At 40.9% G+C, this 16,759-nt stretch overlaps 1 protein-coding gene across 1 annotated transcript in view; it reads right to left on the reverse strand.

Moving 5' to 3' along the window:
- The window catches only part of RBMS3 (RNA binding motif single stranded interacting protein 3), a 146,737-nt gene that overhangs the window by 17,804 nt on the left and 112,174 nt on the right, over window positions 1-16,759 (reverse strand). Inside the window, exon 7 of the mRNA XM_033165046.1 lies at window positions 13,935-14,045. Coding sequence (XP_033020937.1) covers window positions 13,935-14,045 — 111 coding nt within the window. The remainder of the gene's footprint in view (window positions 1-13,934; window positions 14,046-16,759) is intronic.

Raw genomic sequence — 16,759 nt, forward strand, 5'->3', positions numbered from 1 at the left:
AACAACAACCCAAGGGAAGGGGTTAGCTAGCTTGTTTTTATCCTCACGTTGTCATTTTAAATGCTCTGCACAAAAAGCTGTTTCTACTACACTTATTTTAACTCCTGCATATTGGATATTCATAAAAAAGCACTTGTTTAATATATCATTATATCAGTAAGAAAAGCGGGGGAGAGTAAAAGAGGCTCCATGCCCAAAAAGGAAGGCAAGAAGAAAGTCAAGACTCAGGTTTTTATAAAAAAAATTAGCTATGATTGTGCTCTTAGAGCAGGTTTGATTTTTACTGTCCATTTCTACTTTCATCAGTCATGTTAGTTTGCATGCTCTTTCAATCACTGTGTATTCCAACTAGCCTTAGGGTGGGCACCCAGGGGCCTCATTTGACAGCACTGTCCCTTTGGGCATTGTCTTGGCATATATATTGTGTCTTGACCTGATTGACATCCTATATCCTTTTAAAATGTGGCTCTTTGGGGGGAGGCTGTTATTGGATTATTGTTCTTATTTTGATTTTATATATTGTGATATTTTCTGTGAACCACCCTGAGACCTCCAGGTATAGGGTGGTATATAAAGTCAATAAATAATAATAATAATAATAATAATAATAATAATAATAATAATAATAATAATAATGCAGTCGTACCTTTGAAGTCGAACGGAATCCGTTCCGGAAGTCTGTCCAACTTCCAAAACGTTCAGAAACCAAAGTGCGGCTTCTGATTGGCTGCAGGAAGCTCCTGCAGCCAATTGGAAGCCATGGAAGCCACATTGGAAATTTGGGTTCCAAAAAATGTTCGCAAACTGGAACAATCACTTCCAGGGTTGCGGCGTTCCAGAGTACCAAGGCATTTGATATCCAAGGTATGACTGTATACACATTCCCTCTCTCTCTCACACACGCACATCATGGCTTAATGTGTTATCTGAACCCAAGACTGTAGTTAAGCTTCCTCTTCTTTAACCACATTCTGTAGTCCAGAACAAACCTTGGCTACAGTTCTAAAAAAGCACAATTCACTTGCCCCCAAGGCACAGGAACCTACTTCACCAATAGTTCAGGGACCACATGGTTCCCTTGAGTCTTAAAATCAGCCGTTAAGAGCTTTTGCACAGCACAGCACAGCTCTCGCTAAGCTATGTTTAACGTCCAACATTTTGACAAAAGTAATTACGGTGAGACGCCGCTGACAAGGCATGTTCAAAATCTCATTTTTCATCCTGAGATGATGAAGAATTTCACAGGGAAACTGTATGTAATACCTCTGAGTGCTACAAACTGGACAAATTCATATTGCAACCTGAGAAATTATGAACTTCAGCATCACGACGAGGCAAGGCATAGACTGCTGCACCTTAAACAGAGTGGTATGAGGACACATTGTGTATTTGTATCCAAAGCCCCCTTCAAACATTATGAACAGGGAATTACAACATGAGTTGCAACATGGAGCCATGCATGCCAGCCCCAGTCTCAACATCTGTGCACCTCGATCACTTCACCCCCAACTTTCCCTGAAGATATTTCTTAACACAGGAACACCATTGGTCCATCTAGCTTTGTATTATCTATGCATATCAGCAACGGCTGTCCCTAAATGGCCTCGGCCCAGTATACCTGAAGGAGCGTCTCCACCCCTCAGCCCGGACACTGAAGTCCAGCTCTGAGGGCCTTCTGGCGGTTCCCTCACTGTGAGAAGTGAAGCTACATGGAACTAGGCAGAGGGCCTTCTCGGTAGTGGCGCCCGCCCTGTGGAACACCCTCCCATCAGATGTCAAGGAAATAAATAACGATCTGACTTTGAGAAGACATCTGAAGGCAGCCTTGTTTAGGGAAGTTTTTAATGTTTGATGTTTTATCACTTTTTTATTATTATTAATATTCTGCTGGGAGCCGCCCAGAGTGGCTGGGAAAATCCAACCAGATGGGTGGGGAATGAATGAATGAATAAAATCCTCATCATCATCATCCAAGGTTTCAGACAGGGATCTCTCCTTCTGCATGCAAAGCCGATGCTCTACCACTGAGCCATAGCCCTTCCTTAGCTGAAAATGCTTAGAAGGCACATTTTGATCAGGAACCCTGATAGTGCAGGGTTCCCAGCTGTGTGGAGGTGGTTTGTTTGTTTGCTTGCTTGTTTTTTGCTTAAGGGGCAGCATTACTCTTTTGTTTTCTGCTAGTTGCAATTGATTTCTATTTCTCAATACAGTGCTACCTTGCTTTTCAAATGCCTTGGTACTCAAACAACTTGGAACCCAAACATTGCAAACCTGGAAGTTAGTGTTCCGGTTTGAGAACGTTTTTCAAAAGCTGAATGTGCTCTGTTTTGAGTGCCACGCTTCTGTTTCGAGTGTTACGCTGAGGTCTGTCTGTTTTTGCTATTTATTTTGCATTTTTGTTTTTGCAGCTTTTTTGTTTGGTTTTTGTGACTGTGTGGAACCCAGTTCACCTGACTGATTGATTGTGTGACTGCAGTACATTGTTTATTGCTTTCATTTTATGGATCAATGGTTTCGTTAGAAAGTAAAATTCATGTTAAATTGCTGTTTTACGGGTTGTTTTTAAAAGTCTGGAGTGGATTAATCCATTTTGCATTACTTTCTATGGTTTTGGAATGCTTTGGCTTTTGGAACGGACTTCTTGAATGGGTTAAGTTTGAGAACCAAGGTACCACTGTATAGGAAAGACAAAACATCTGAATACCAGGGTGATCGGGTATTTCATCGCTTCTAATCTTCTCTTGTTCCAGGAGCCTTTTATGCCTAAATTTTCAAAGACTTCATACCACATCTTGGCTTGTAATGGTAGGATGTTAGGTAGACGGACATTGCGATTTTACCTCACATAAAGAAAGTAAGAGAGCTTCCAGATTTAGACCTGATGAAAGAGCTGTTAAAAATGTGCAACTGTAACATCTCTAGGGGCTACACTGTGCACACTTAGAATAATAGGAGCTATATTTTCATTTTAAAAAGAACTCTGGTAAGCATTATGGGATTTAGTTGATGTCATAAACCGTGAATTATCAAAGCATGCAGAAATCCAACTGCAGATAAGGAACAGATCTAACAAAGCAGCTAGTCCACGGAGGGCTTTTGGTGACACTGTAAACCACCAGTGGCCATGGGTGATCCAAAGAAAATATTAGATACGGAATATGTAACAAGTTTGCTGTGCCGCTTGAGATGTTATCAAATTTGGGGCAACAGCAGAAGCTAACAGAGTAAGAGATAAAGAAAATGTGTCCTGGAATAACTAGTTTGTTATTCCATGGAGGTATTGCCAATGACATTGTAAGTCGGGAAAACAGACAGAGCATTTTGCAGGAAACAAAGAGAAAAATCTCGGTTACATGATTGATTTACTAAAAAGGGGATGGGGGAATTAAATAGTTTATCTAAAAGGGATGTATTCCTGTAAGCATGAGCACTTTGGTGCTGCTGGGCCTTACACCCAAATGGCACCTGAAAATCTCCTGTTTCAGCCATTTTCCTCCTTACTATTTATTTGAATGGATTGTTGCTGTTTTTGTCAGTCATGTACTTTGCATTCACTTCAAAAAAATATTTACTACACTGTATTCGTATTGCTACTCTGGCAATGCAAATCTATGTTGAAAGTGCAGAAAATAAATTACGTACGATAGATCAGTCTATCAGTAAAGAGGCTCTGTAGACTACTCAGATAACTTTTGTTGGCATCCGCCGTCTTGTGAGACTCCAGGGGTGAAGTCAGTCTGGTGGAGAATCAACAGTGCCTCCTGCTGTCGCTGTTGAGACCAGCAACGTGTAACTGCAGCCTCCTGAATTGTTTTTGCAACGTTATCAGCACCAAAGTGACCTCTCACGGGTGGAGGCCTGGGCAGCATAGCTGTCAACCCTCCCTGCTGTTCCCCACTGCTATATACATAGCTGTCAACCCTCCCTGCTGTTTCCCAAAGCTATAATAAGGGAATTTCCCACAATAAAAAGGGAAAGGTTGACAGCTATGCTGGGCAGTGTGTATGGAGGTCTTGGCAACCCCCCCAACTCGGCCTCGCTGATGCGGGGATTCTTTGCTGGAGCCCCCCGCGTGCAGGACTAGGTCAACTGCACATGGGATTCCAGTTGCCGGGGATCTGCGGCCAGCGCCTCACATGCGTTCCTGCACGGGCGCCGGCCAAGCCTGCGAACGGGACGGCCGATAATTCCGGAGCTTAAACTCACACCGCGCCGTTGTCCGCCAGGCTAAATCTGAAGGGTGCGTGAGTAGTTTGGATAAAAAGTGCCTCGTAAAAGTACCTATGAGCACTTGCGACCTCCTAAGTTGTTCCCTTAAGTAATGTACCCAAATAAAAGGTGGCCAAAACTATGGCCAGGCAAAAGCGCCAATAGACTACGAAAAATTAAATTGAGACGAAATAAAGACAGACAATCACTGTTTCTTTAGATGGCTTTGGCTGACCAGCATAGGCTATTACTTTTCTCTATGCCTAAACTGTTCTAAAACTACCTAGGCTAGCTGACTCTGAACCGCCAATTCTTCCGCAAGCTAACCTCTCTACCTCCTGCACGCGCTTCCAACCCAACCAACCCGTTCCCCAAAACCCCAACTATCTACATCTGAATCATCCAAACCCTAACTCTGACTGTCCGCCTAAAACGGGGAGCCGCAGCCTTTTATTGACAACCAAGAGCAACGCCATGATCAATAATTTTACCAATCAGAATGCTGTTGCTGCCCTAAAAAAGGCGGGAAGCAGATTAACTGATCATTAACAAGTTCAAACCTCTGGAACCAAAAAGTCTAAGCGGAGGGATCTCAGTGGCAAGACGCCTACTGAGCCCTGCTTTCGCTTTCACTTCTACACGGAAGAACACATAAAATAGTACACATAAGTGACATTAACTTAATACAAATAATCGCGGGTTCAAAGAAACCCACGGAGTGTATTCCCACATGCTGATGTGGTCCAAAGGAAAGCAGAGCGAAACTCCGAGACCAGAGGGAAGAAGCGGTGCAGGAGGATTGGAAGAAGTTTAAAGACTATTTGAAACGTCGTGATAAGATTGACATTTGAGAATGAAATCAGAGGATATTTAAGGCTACAGTTATAAAATTAGTTAGTTAAGATAGGAGATAAGAATTAGATATTAGTATTTTATTTTTGTAAGGATTAAGATAGATGAGAATGATGATTATACAATGTTATGAAATTACTAAAGAGGATTCGCAATGAACACTGAAAGAGAGGATGTGAGGAGGTCCCCCCCAATAATGTTAGTAATATGATAAGGATAGTTAAATAAGTGTTTGTTGAGATTTTTAGTTTTTTGTGGTATTTTTGTATTTGTATTTTTGAGATTTTTGTAGTGTTATGTTATATTTTATGTTTGTTGTATTATTAAAATCCAATAAATTCTTTAAAAAAACAAAGGAAAGGAAAGCAGAGCAATACATCTGCCACGAGCTTGGCTGCAGGAGTTGCCAGTAGGAGGTGTACAAGGCACGATCCAACCGTCTTAGGGACTCCACTCCAGATTTGTGTAGGGTTTACTCCTTAACCTTTTCTTCTTCTGAAGATGCTCTGCAGTGCGTACCAGATAACTTATATAAGTGCAATGTTAATTTGTTAATATTAAATAACAAATCGAATGAAAATGACCCTAGAAAGAGGAATCTGGGGTGGAGGGAAAACGGAAAGCTCCACTGCTACTAACCCCTAACACCATCATGCCTCACAATTTCCAAAGCTTCTGTTCGACAAGGAAAGATTCAATAAACTTATGACCAAAAATAAAATAAAAAAGCACATGCTCAAGTGACTCTTGCTTCCTTTTTTTGCCACATGCTAAATTGCCTCTGAAGAAGATTCTTGTGCACCTCTCCACACAGGGGAGATGTACATTTCTTTCCCCCCGCTCCCAGATGAAACATTTGGCAAAAAGCACCCACGCGAGCCATTTTGCTCTCTGCCACAGGTTTAAATGTGTGAAAGAACCTTTGGAAATGCTTCAGTCCACGGACTGTGAAGAATCTGAGTTAAGGTCCTTAGTAGAAAATACCTATGAAGGAGAGCAGTGTTGCAAATAGGCTTTTTCATAGAATGGTAGGATTTCAAAGTATTCCACTATTCATACAGTTCGACATGGAACCCCCCCCCCCAAAAAACCCCGTGCTATTTGTGCCAACCACCAGCTCTAATACTCTTTTAAATAAAAGTACAGGGAGACGAGATTTAATTTCTGAAGATTCGTGTTTCCAACAAAATCCAGCTGTTACCTTAGAAGGGTGTCCTGCCTTGAATAATTTTCATTTCAAAGTTCTGCTTAAAACAAATGGTGAGATCTTCATGGGCGAACTGGGATTTTCACCTGAGTGCTCCACCTTGCCCAAATTCGGCACTCAGCAGTTACAAAGTGATTCCAACTCATCATAAATCTCACTTGAGGGGGGAAAATATGTGTACATGAATTTATATATTAGCTCAATTTCCCTTTTTTATTGGACTATAAAGACACACCACATCCAGACCAACTCAGAGCTGTTTCAAAGACCTGCTGTTAGTTGTGGGACTTGTAGAGTTATATTACTATTACAAATACATGTCTCAAACCTTGAATCCGTTGGATTCTTTTCCCTTATTGAAAGGAGGCTATTGTGGCAGTTTCTCAAAGGGGGATAATAATCAGCAGGACTGCATATCTCCCAGTACTATGGTAGGATGTTTGGAGGGGGGGTTATCTCCAACACTCATTGGAAGTAGAAGTGACAGCATGTTGACATTAAAGCTTCCTTCAGGAATAAACTTTACAAAAGGGGAAATATTATACAGCAAATAAATGCTTCTGCTGAGATGCCAGAATATTGCTCTTGATGCCTCAGAAATGCTATTGCTGAAGTAAAAGAAGCTAAGTAACTGATTCTGGGAACTGTGATCAGGCTATTTGGTTTTATTTTTCAAAGGAGGTTTTATATTGTATCCCCCATTCAAGCTGTCAATCACAAATTTTATTAAACCACAAAAGTGATGTCAGATCAATGGTGGTTTAAGACACATTATGAGTGACAGCCTGATGATGGAGCAATTTTGGAATCCTTCTATTATTAAACATAGAGTAATGCTTCTCTCCCTCTCTTTCCATCCACTCCCAAGAATCCAGTTTATTGTTTAGAGTGAGTGATACACACCAGTCTAGCTAGGCAATGCATAAGTTTAACAAAAGCGCTGGTGTTCGTTTTTATATAGAAAATATAAATATCACAATTAAAAGGAGCAGGTGTAAACTGGGAGATAATATCATAATACTGTTACAGATTGGGGTGCCCGAGTCTATTAGTGAATAGCAGAAATTAATAAATGGTAGTATTCAGCTAATATCTGGATTATTGAATGGAGGATTTCAGGCCAGTGGAAAACGCAGGCTAAGCTTCCTTTCTACGCCAGTGCCTGCCCTGAGATGACAAAAGGTGTTGATGACCCACATCAAAGAAGGATCCTTAGGCATGGGCAGACAAAGGTCCCCAAGGTGCTGGAAACCTTTTGGGAAGAAGAAGGGGAGGCCATGCTGTCAGAACCATCTTGGCTGCTATCTGGAGAGGCATGGCTGGCTGCCTTAGACTCAAGCTGGGTGATGCCACAAGAGAAGCAGGGAGAGGCACTCTGGAGATGGCAATGCCGTAACAATTGCAACTCCCTCCACCTACACTCAGGTTGTATGCGTGAATAAACCAGGTATCTTAAAGTCGCTACAGTCTCTGCCATGTCTTGATTCTCCCTGAGAAAAACTACCCTGAGTGAGCACCTGGAACCCCCTGGAATCTTGTGCACTGCTCGGCAGAAATTGCGGGTTGGAGTGCCCCCTTTGTAACAATCCCATAAGATAATAATGCCAATATCCTTCACAAGCTTCTCTTTCATGCAGAAATTAATGAAATATATTAGACAATGCTTAATCAAGAAGGCAGGTCTTCTCATTCCACTTCCCTACTCAAGGCATCAAAGTGTTGGATGTTAATTTAAGGTTCATTACTGTTCCACAGAAATATCTCTTTAAAAGCAAGAATGAAAGTAATTGACCTGGTTTTCCAGCTGTGGGACAGTGCAGCAGGTGATGCTGAGTTTGTCTTGATTTGGGCGTGTCAGTAATCGGGTACGGTATATAAGGAGGTCTGCGTACCTCTCTCAGTACCCTGGGTGGTGGGTCACTGGATGGGTCATGTTTCTGTAATGTAATGTTAGCTAATGTAATTTCTGTTATTTTGCTTTTTATTAAATCCACTCCTAGTTTTGCTCTACAGTCTCCTCAACCTTCTTGTTGTGCACTTGCTCAGCTTAATATGCCAACACAAAGATGGCCACAAAAGGGGACTGCGATAGTTTTGAGAACTGGACTCCATGATTCTCATGCCTCTTCTAGTCCGGCATTTGTAGTTGCAAAATGACTCCTGATTCTTATCCCAAGACCTAGAACTAACAGAGCAAAACTGTGGGAGCTGAGAATGTGCTGTCAATCTTTATTTGCGTGTCTTCTGTGATTTTAGTCACTGATGGGTAAGGTCTGCTAGGTAGTTACCTAGCAACTATAATATGCTTCCTCCAACCACTTTTCCTAGTACAGCAGCAATCTCAAGAAGAAGAAGAAATGATCACGTCGCGCCATAAGAAACCTCCAACTACCTATCTGGGATTTCTTTGGAAAGAAACCATTATGTGGATTTACAAAACTTCCCCTTCCTTTCATTAGTTCCAGTGATGAGACACTCTGCACCGGAGTTGACACTCCATCATTCAACACGGCAACGTGACCTGATTCTAGAGCAGGCCGTACATGAAGGGGGAGTCAACCCCCTGCTTTTGTTCCTAGAGGTGAACTTTTCCTACTCGAGTATTAGCTTGTACATCTGACGGCAAACCTCGCACTCAGATTTTGCGGCACAGGTGAAATTTGTCTTTTAGAATTAATTAGGCGGTGAAAACACTTTGCAAGTCTGCATTTCGGATAAACACAAGTCTGTATTGTATCATTAGCCTACCCCGTGTTTGTTAGTACACTCCCAGCCAAATTGCTAGCAAGGAAACACTGAGGAGGGCAGTTTTGGCTGAAACATATGCTATGCTGATTAACAAAATGGTTTGTCAAAGGAAGTGAATGTATGAATGCCTTTTGATAAAAGTAGTTTGCATATTGCAAGCTTTTAAATTAATCTGGGACAGAATGCAGCAGATACTAATGACGCAGAATAGTTCATTACTTTCTGGCTTGTTTGTTGAAAACAGCTTGTTGAAAGGTAGCCAATGGTCCTTTATAGCACCCTCTTGCAGATTTTTAAAGGACAACATTAGAAGTGTGAGCGCAGTGGAAATTTATTGTTCATGCTTTGTATCTGCCATAAAATGTGATCCTGTTGAGATAATTACAGTCACATTCTTTTCCTCATCTGGCTGGAGTCATATGGATTGCAGTGCCCCGAAAAAGACTCTGCTCTGCAAAACAGAGTAGGGCTTTTCTGAATTATATAGAAACTGGCTCAAAGTAATTAATCCCAAACTATTGATAAAGACTACAGCCTGCTGAGAAAATAATCACAGGGAAAGGGTCAGCGAGCTTCTTGCAGACGTATTAACAGAGAATGCATTTTTGCTTGGAAAAAGCTCACTGTAGGTCGAAATCTCAAAACATTATTCCTGAAGTCCGTGGTTAAAAAAAAGGGGGGCCCATAAAATTCCCTGAGATGTTTGGTTATTTTAAGATGTTGGGAATTATTCCATGCTGCTTTTTTATTGGTAGCAGCTCTCAGTCTAAGCTGCCGACTCAGCTCTAGGCTCATTGGCATCGAAGGGAAGAATCCCAAGTTTAGGGGGGAAATCAGATTCTCAAAAGGTTTCCTTTGGAGTACAGAGGAGTGCAACTGCAGCAACATGAGTGTCTCAATCTAACGTATTTATGGAAACTTTCATTGCTATAAATGGCAGAAGACAGCTTTATGACTTAACTGTATGTGCTTCTATGCTCAGCTAATGTAAATTTCAGATGTCAGTGAACAATGGCAAGAACAAAGTTCAAGATGGCTACAGAATGCAGCTATTTATTTATTTATTACAGTGGTACCTCAGGCGGTGCAGCGGCAGCGGGAGGTCCCATTAGCTAAAGTGGTGCTTCAGGTTAAGAACAGTTTCAGGTTAAGAACGGACCTCCAGAACGAATTAAGTTCTTAACCCAAGGTACCATTGTATAACATCTGTGACCAACACCATCCCCTCTAAATGCAATGTTCAAAATGGCAAAGTATAAACAACAAAAGTGATCCAGTGAGTTTAGGAGGCTTTTAGAGGTTGATGGGTTAAGTTAGAAGTTATCAAAGGACAATCAAAGAAACATTTAAACATTTCAGTACGGTATGGTATGGCGTAGTGTAGTATAGCATAGTATAGTGTAGTGTAGTGTAGCGTAGCGTCGCGTAGCATAGCATAGCATAGCATAAAAGTATTTATTTGTAGAATATGGATAGATATCTCTTCAAAATGAAGCACTGCTGGAGTGATTTCTTTTTGTTTCTCAGTGTGTTTCTTATCAATTAAATGTTGGGTGTGGAGCGAACGGATTTTTACTTTGAAAGTGTTGCCTGGAGAAAAATGTTTGAGTACCACTGGGTTAAGTCATTTTCATGATGTCAATTATGTAACTGTCATAAGCATGTGAGTTATCTTTCAATGTAGATTAATTGAAAAGTAGTGATTTATAGTGGAAAGAATTTGTTAAAAGTAATTGTACCACGCGACACTTAGAGCACTTTGTGAAGACTCAGTTGAATGCACAGGCAAACCGACTCACAGGTCTGGACAGTAGTACCTTAGAACTGGCGTACAATAAACAAATTACTACTACTACTACTACTACTACTACAGGGGAGTGACTCCTTTCACCACTCATTTTCTGTCCTTCACTTTTGTGTTCAAGTTACTGGTGAAACCACATTAGCCGATAATCAAAACTATTGTACAAGTTGGCAATTAAAAACACACACCCTGCAACCTCTACACCAGGCACAGGCAAAGTCGTCCCTCCTGATGTTTTGGTACTACAACTCCCATCATCCCTAGCTAACAGGACCAGTGGTCAGGGATGATGGGAGTTGTAGTCCCAAAACACCTGGAGGGACGACTTTGCCTATGCCTGCTCTACGCTTAATAAATTCTCAACTCTCCAATGTGATGTCTGTATAAATGCTTACTTGCCACTGCAGCATCCCTCAAGTCAATAAACTGAATGCGTGAAGGCGAAACGAGAAGTAGGGGAAATGCTCATGGACCACTTCTGTTCCCTGTATTTCCTGACTTGAAGCATTTAAAGGAAATTAAAACGACCACTTCTATCTAAACAAATGGAATGCTTCTTTCACATCTTGAAACAATTCCAATACTTCTAAATAGTAGACCTTCCCATAAAGACTTTGAGGTTAGAATTTAATGCCATCATAAAAATTTACACAGTAGCGTATCCCGGAAAGAAGTTAATATACAGCATGCAACAAGCACTGCATTTTGAAATATGCATGTAATATGTAAAAAACCTTTTGTCCGGATTTCTATATATGGACATATAAATATGGAGCTCCTTGAGGTGGCCTTCAGAACTCCCTATAACATGCATTACTATAAATGGTTTAGGATGGCTGCTGCATGGCTTACGATTGCTATGTATTGCAAGATGCAGACTTGTTTGTGATCCGGAACTCACCAAAACCCTAAAATGTATTTTATATAATTGACTTTTTATTTCTATTCTTTATATATTGTATTGTTGTTTTATTGCTATGGCCGATGGCTGATGCAAATAAAGATTCATTCATTCACCTGGAACTCACAACTCTGGAACTTGTTGACAAACTGACAACGCATGTACGAAAGACTCAAAAAGACAAGAAAATCACTACGTTTATGACTGACACACACACACACATATCACACAAAGAAAAAAAGACATTTTTCTTTTTAGTTAAAAGAAATCTTCATCTGTAAACATTAAGTATTCTGAATCAAATCTTATAGGCTGGAAAGAGGCAAAATAAAGGCGAAAAAATTCATGGCACTGCTGTTTATTGTTTTCTACTGTTGTCTTACTGATTATTGTTTTTTATGACCTACATAATTTATGGGTGGTGTGTGTGTATATGTGTCTATAACTTACCGTATATACTCGAGTATAAGTCGACCCAAATATAAGCCGAGGCACCTAATTTCCCTACAAAAATGTGGGAAAGCTTATTGACTCAAGTATAAGCCAGTTCACCTTTGCCACTATGGTAGAGGAGGAACGAGCAGCCCAAAGCAGCCCTTTGGGCTGCTCCTTCCTCTTCCTCCTTTGCTGCTGTGGAGCTCACCCCATCGCAGGGTTTCGAACCGCCATTCTTCTGATCAGCAAGCCCTAGGGCTCTGTGGTTTAACTCACAGCGCAATGTTCCCTTGTGTTATACAGAGAAGGCTGGGATCCTGTCCTGTTTAAGCAGGAGCCAGGGAAAGTGAGCACCTGTGGGGTTTTAATACTTCCTTAACTGATAGGCTTTCTGTCTTCTGGGGTCTAAAGTTTGCATTTATGTGAGCAGTTCAGGAATGGAACAAGCTGCCTGGGGAGAGTAAAGAACCACCGTTCTTGTACACTTCTTAAGGAATGGTTGACTTGAGTATAAGCCGAGGGCAGCTTTTAAAGCACAAAAAGTGTGCTGAAAAACTAGGCTTATACTCAAGTATATACGGTACTTTTTAATTCATGCACCATATTTTGAATGGAGTCACATGGTATTATAATTCATGACACAACCTAGGCCTCATATGGTGAGAATGAAATTGTAACAAAAGCTAAGATAATGTGAGAGGGAGTTCTGCAACTGGTTACGCCGGAAATGTCATTTCTGGTTATTATACTTACTAATTCTCAACTGAAAAACACTAACCCAAACCATGATTTAGCATGAACGAGTAAAAATTTGGATTCCCGAAGAAAATATAGTAGCTGGAATGCTCCTCTCTTGTTTTTTTCTGCTGTGGTACTATCCAGGTTTGGTTTAGTGTTATGTCCAAACCCAGATTTATGGTTTGACTCCCCCAGACAAAAAAACGCTCTGTTCACAACCTGTGGTTTGTCTGGGATGAGACAAACCATGAACCTGGATTTGGATGTAAGCTAAACTATGGCTTAGCCCTAGGTAGCGTCACAGCACCAGAACTAGACGGGGAGGAAGAATCTTCACACAGGGAATCCACATGGTTGCATTACATGTGAACTGGATTCTTCCACATTAGAAGAATTCTTATTGACCAAATACTGAAAAATTCCCAAGCATCATAAAGATTTCTGCATGTTTTGCCTGGGGGAGGAATAGCAGTGTCTGCAGATGATTTTAGTCAAGAAAATTGTAGGGCAGGGGAGATGTTTTCTTTTCTAAAAAATAAACATAGTATGGATCCAGCTAGTTTTTTAATTACAATGGTACCTCGGGTTACAAACACTTCGGGTTACAGACTCCGCTAACCCTGAAGTAGTACCTTGGGTTAAGAACTTTACCTCAGGATGAGAACAGAAATTGTGCGGCGTCGTCACGGCAGGCCCCATTAGCTAAAGTGGTACCTGAGGTTAAGATCAGTTTCAGGTTAAGAACGGACCTCTGAAACGAATAAAGTTTGTAACCAGAGGTGCAACTGTATTAAAATGGGTGTTCCTATCCATTGCTCTCCAATGTCACATCAAGTAGAAATTTTAATTTGTTCTCTTTATTTGACATCATACTGCAACTGGAAATTTATTTTTAAAAATGCTATAGAAAGACACAAGTTTTTTAAGCTATGGAAATGTTCTAGTATTAAATATAAACATATTGATTAACTGGAAAATGACTTTGAGATTCTAGAAAGTAATAAAAAAGAGAGAATTTGAAGCATATTATTTAAGCTTACCGTTCCTGTTGTGCCCAAAGAAAGGTGATTCATCTGTTGTGTCAGGGGGCCCATCATACTTGCTGGCTGCATGGACATTGTGTGGTCCATTGTTGGCGTTAACACAGCACCCTACAAACACACATAGGTTCTATCACAATGTTTACTTCAATTTCAAAATTAACGACCTAAAACAAAATTCACCACATAAAACACATCTGATTCACATAAATCACTAGAGACATGGTGAGGGGAAAGAGAAGGAACCCCCCTTCCTGGCAGATTTTGGGGTACCACTAAAGAGCAGCAAATTGTCAAATATTAAGTTTATTACTATTTTAACCAATATGGGGAGCACTTGGCTTTTCTGCCAAAATGTTTCATCGAAAGGTTTCTTTTTAATCAACCTGAGATACCGTCACAACTAAAGCTAGAAAGCAAAATGACAGAGCAACATTACTGATGCTTCAGGAATTGTTGTTGTTGTTAAATTGAATTTGTATACCGCCCTATTCCCGCAGGTCTCAGGGAGGTTCACAAGCTAAAATCACAATATAAAAACACAAAATACATAATCAAAACAAAAACAAACAACTCAATAAACCCCTCCAACACATTTATTTATTTATACACTGCTATTTCACAAAATAAATCAAAGCTGTTTACAACAAAAATACATAAAATGTTGACGCCACTACAAACCTATTGTATCCCAGTTCCTGAATTATTTGCCAGCCCGTAATACATGCCATATTTGGCTTCCTACTCTTTACAAAGAAATATGCATAGGTGTGTAAACATCAGAGGAAACCAAATGCACCTCACTGAACCTTTAGAATAGCCTACGTAAAACAATCTCATTCAATACTATTCTCCACAAATGCCCCGCTTTCTTTTCATATAAAAACTTAGTGGTACAACTTAGCACGGCATTTAGTATATTTTTCCAGGTGCAAGAATGTATCCTCATGAATGGCATTTTTAAGTTTCTTGAAGGATCCCATATTGTTACAAATTATTAAAATACACAGAGCACTTATGCAGGGCAATTAGACTGTTCACATTAATTCTTGAATAGAGAACTTTCCCTGCTTTTCAGACTCTGGATGAATGCAACTCCCTGTATGCTGCACAGGATCTGACCACAGTCTATAATGGCCTCGGCCCAGTATACTTGAAGGAGCGTCTGCACCCCCATTTTCCAACCCAGACACTGAGGTCCAGCTTTGAGGGCCTTCTGGTGGTTCTCTCACTGCAAGAAGTGAGGTTACAGGGAACCACGCAGAGGGCCTTCTCGGTGGTGGCACCCGCCCTGTGGAATGCCCTCTCCTCAGATGTCAAGGAAATAAACAACTACCTTACTTTTAAAAAACATCTGAAGGCAGCCCTGCTTAGGGAAGTTTTTAATGTTTGATGCTTTATCATGTTTTAAATATTCTATTGGGAGCCGCCCACAGTGGCTGGGGATACCCAGACAGATGGGCGGGGTATAAATAACAAATTATTATTAGTGTTACATTGCGTAAAGACAGGGAGAGAGAGGTGATAGCTATGTGATGATGAACTGATTGTGTTAGGAAGAGCACACATAATAAGCTTATGGCAGGAAATTTCTTACCCATCTACAAATCTTGCCACACTAGCATGGATTCCTCCACCTGCGCTCATCTGTTAGACATCAGCTCTATACAAAAAAGAGATTGAGAATGGCCATGTAGACCACCCTACAGTTCTTCAAAGATACCGCAGAGCTGAGCATCTTGTTAGAGTTAAGAGCCTCAATTAATACGCAAATCTGCTTTGCCAATAGAAGAAGAAACCCACAGATCAGATCCAGAGGTGAGTGACATGTGCTTGTTTATTTTCCTCAAGAGACCGAGAATATAATATTCCTGGCCGGCTAAAGGCTCTTTGAAGACATGAAAGTCACGCATGTGGTAGGCATTCACCTTTCTGCCAACTCCATTACAATAACGTCAAACACCAAGGGACTGACTGATGTTCAGAACAGCATCACTACTACAACATATTGCAGCATCTGTGATTTACAGGCAGACATGCTATTCTCGACACAAGACAATGAGGTAGATCACTTGGGGGGGGGGAGCTTGCTGGCTGGCTGGCAGGCAGGGGGGCACTGTCTGCAATATGTTAAGCCTCTGAAGTCTGAATGGCTCACAACACACCATTTTGCAAGTGTCACCAGACTTATTAAGGTGGATGTTACCCATTTCCTGCCAAGATAAGAGCACATTAATTGTTTGATGCAAAGCTCTCCGTATGAACCCCACTCCCTCCAAGTCTGAGGTCTGCTAAATAACTGCTGCTTCATGGACCGTATTATGTGGACGCAGTGATATTTTTCTAGAAAAAGAGGTGCCAGAACGGACCATTAATCCCCCCCACCCCGGTTCTCTGATAATGGCAATGGCACTCACCTGAGAGGTGCTAGAACTGAGTTGTGGTGGGTTCTGGCTGAAAAAAGCCCCGTGTGGATGACAGATTGATCCCCACAAGAATGAGGGTTCAGAGTAGTGGGTCCCCCATATGCTGTCCGTTTTCACACACCCTCACTGCATTTCCAAAGCAGGTGATCACGTCATTATTTTACTCTGCTTTTGGAAGTTAGTCCCTGATAGATTATTTACTGCATCTCTTGTTACTTTAATTAATGGTTTATCTTATTTACAATCATATTAATTCCTATGTGTGGTTGTTAGATAGTATTGATCTCCTTGGCAGCAGTTTTTGAAAAGCAACCTAGAAATACAGAACGAATTCTCTCTTCCTTGAAATGTCATCTCTACAACCAATATTTTAAAACACAAATTCTGATTTGATTATTA

This window comes from Lacerta agilis, chromosome 12, assembly GCF_009819535.1.
Source record: "Lacerta agilis isolate rLacAgi1 chromosome 12, rLacAgi1.pri, whole genome shotgun sequence".
Lineage (NCBI taxonomy): Eukaryota > Metazoa > Chordata > Lepidosauria > Squamata > Lacertidae > Lacerta > Lacerta agilis.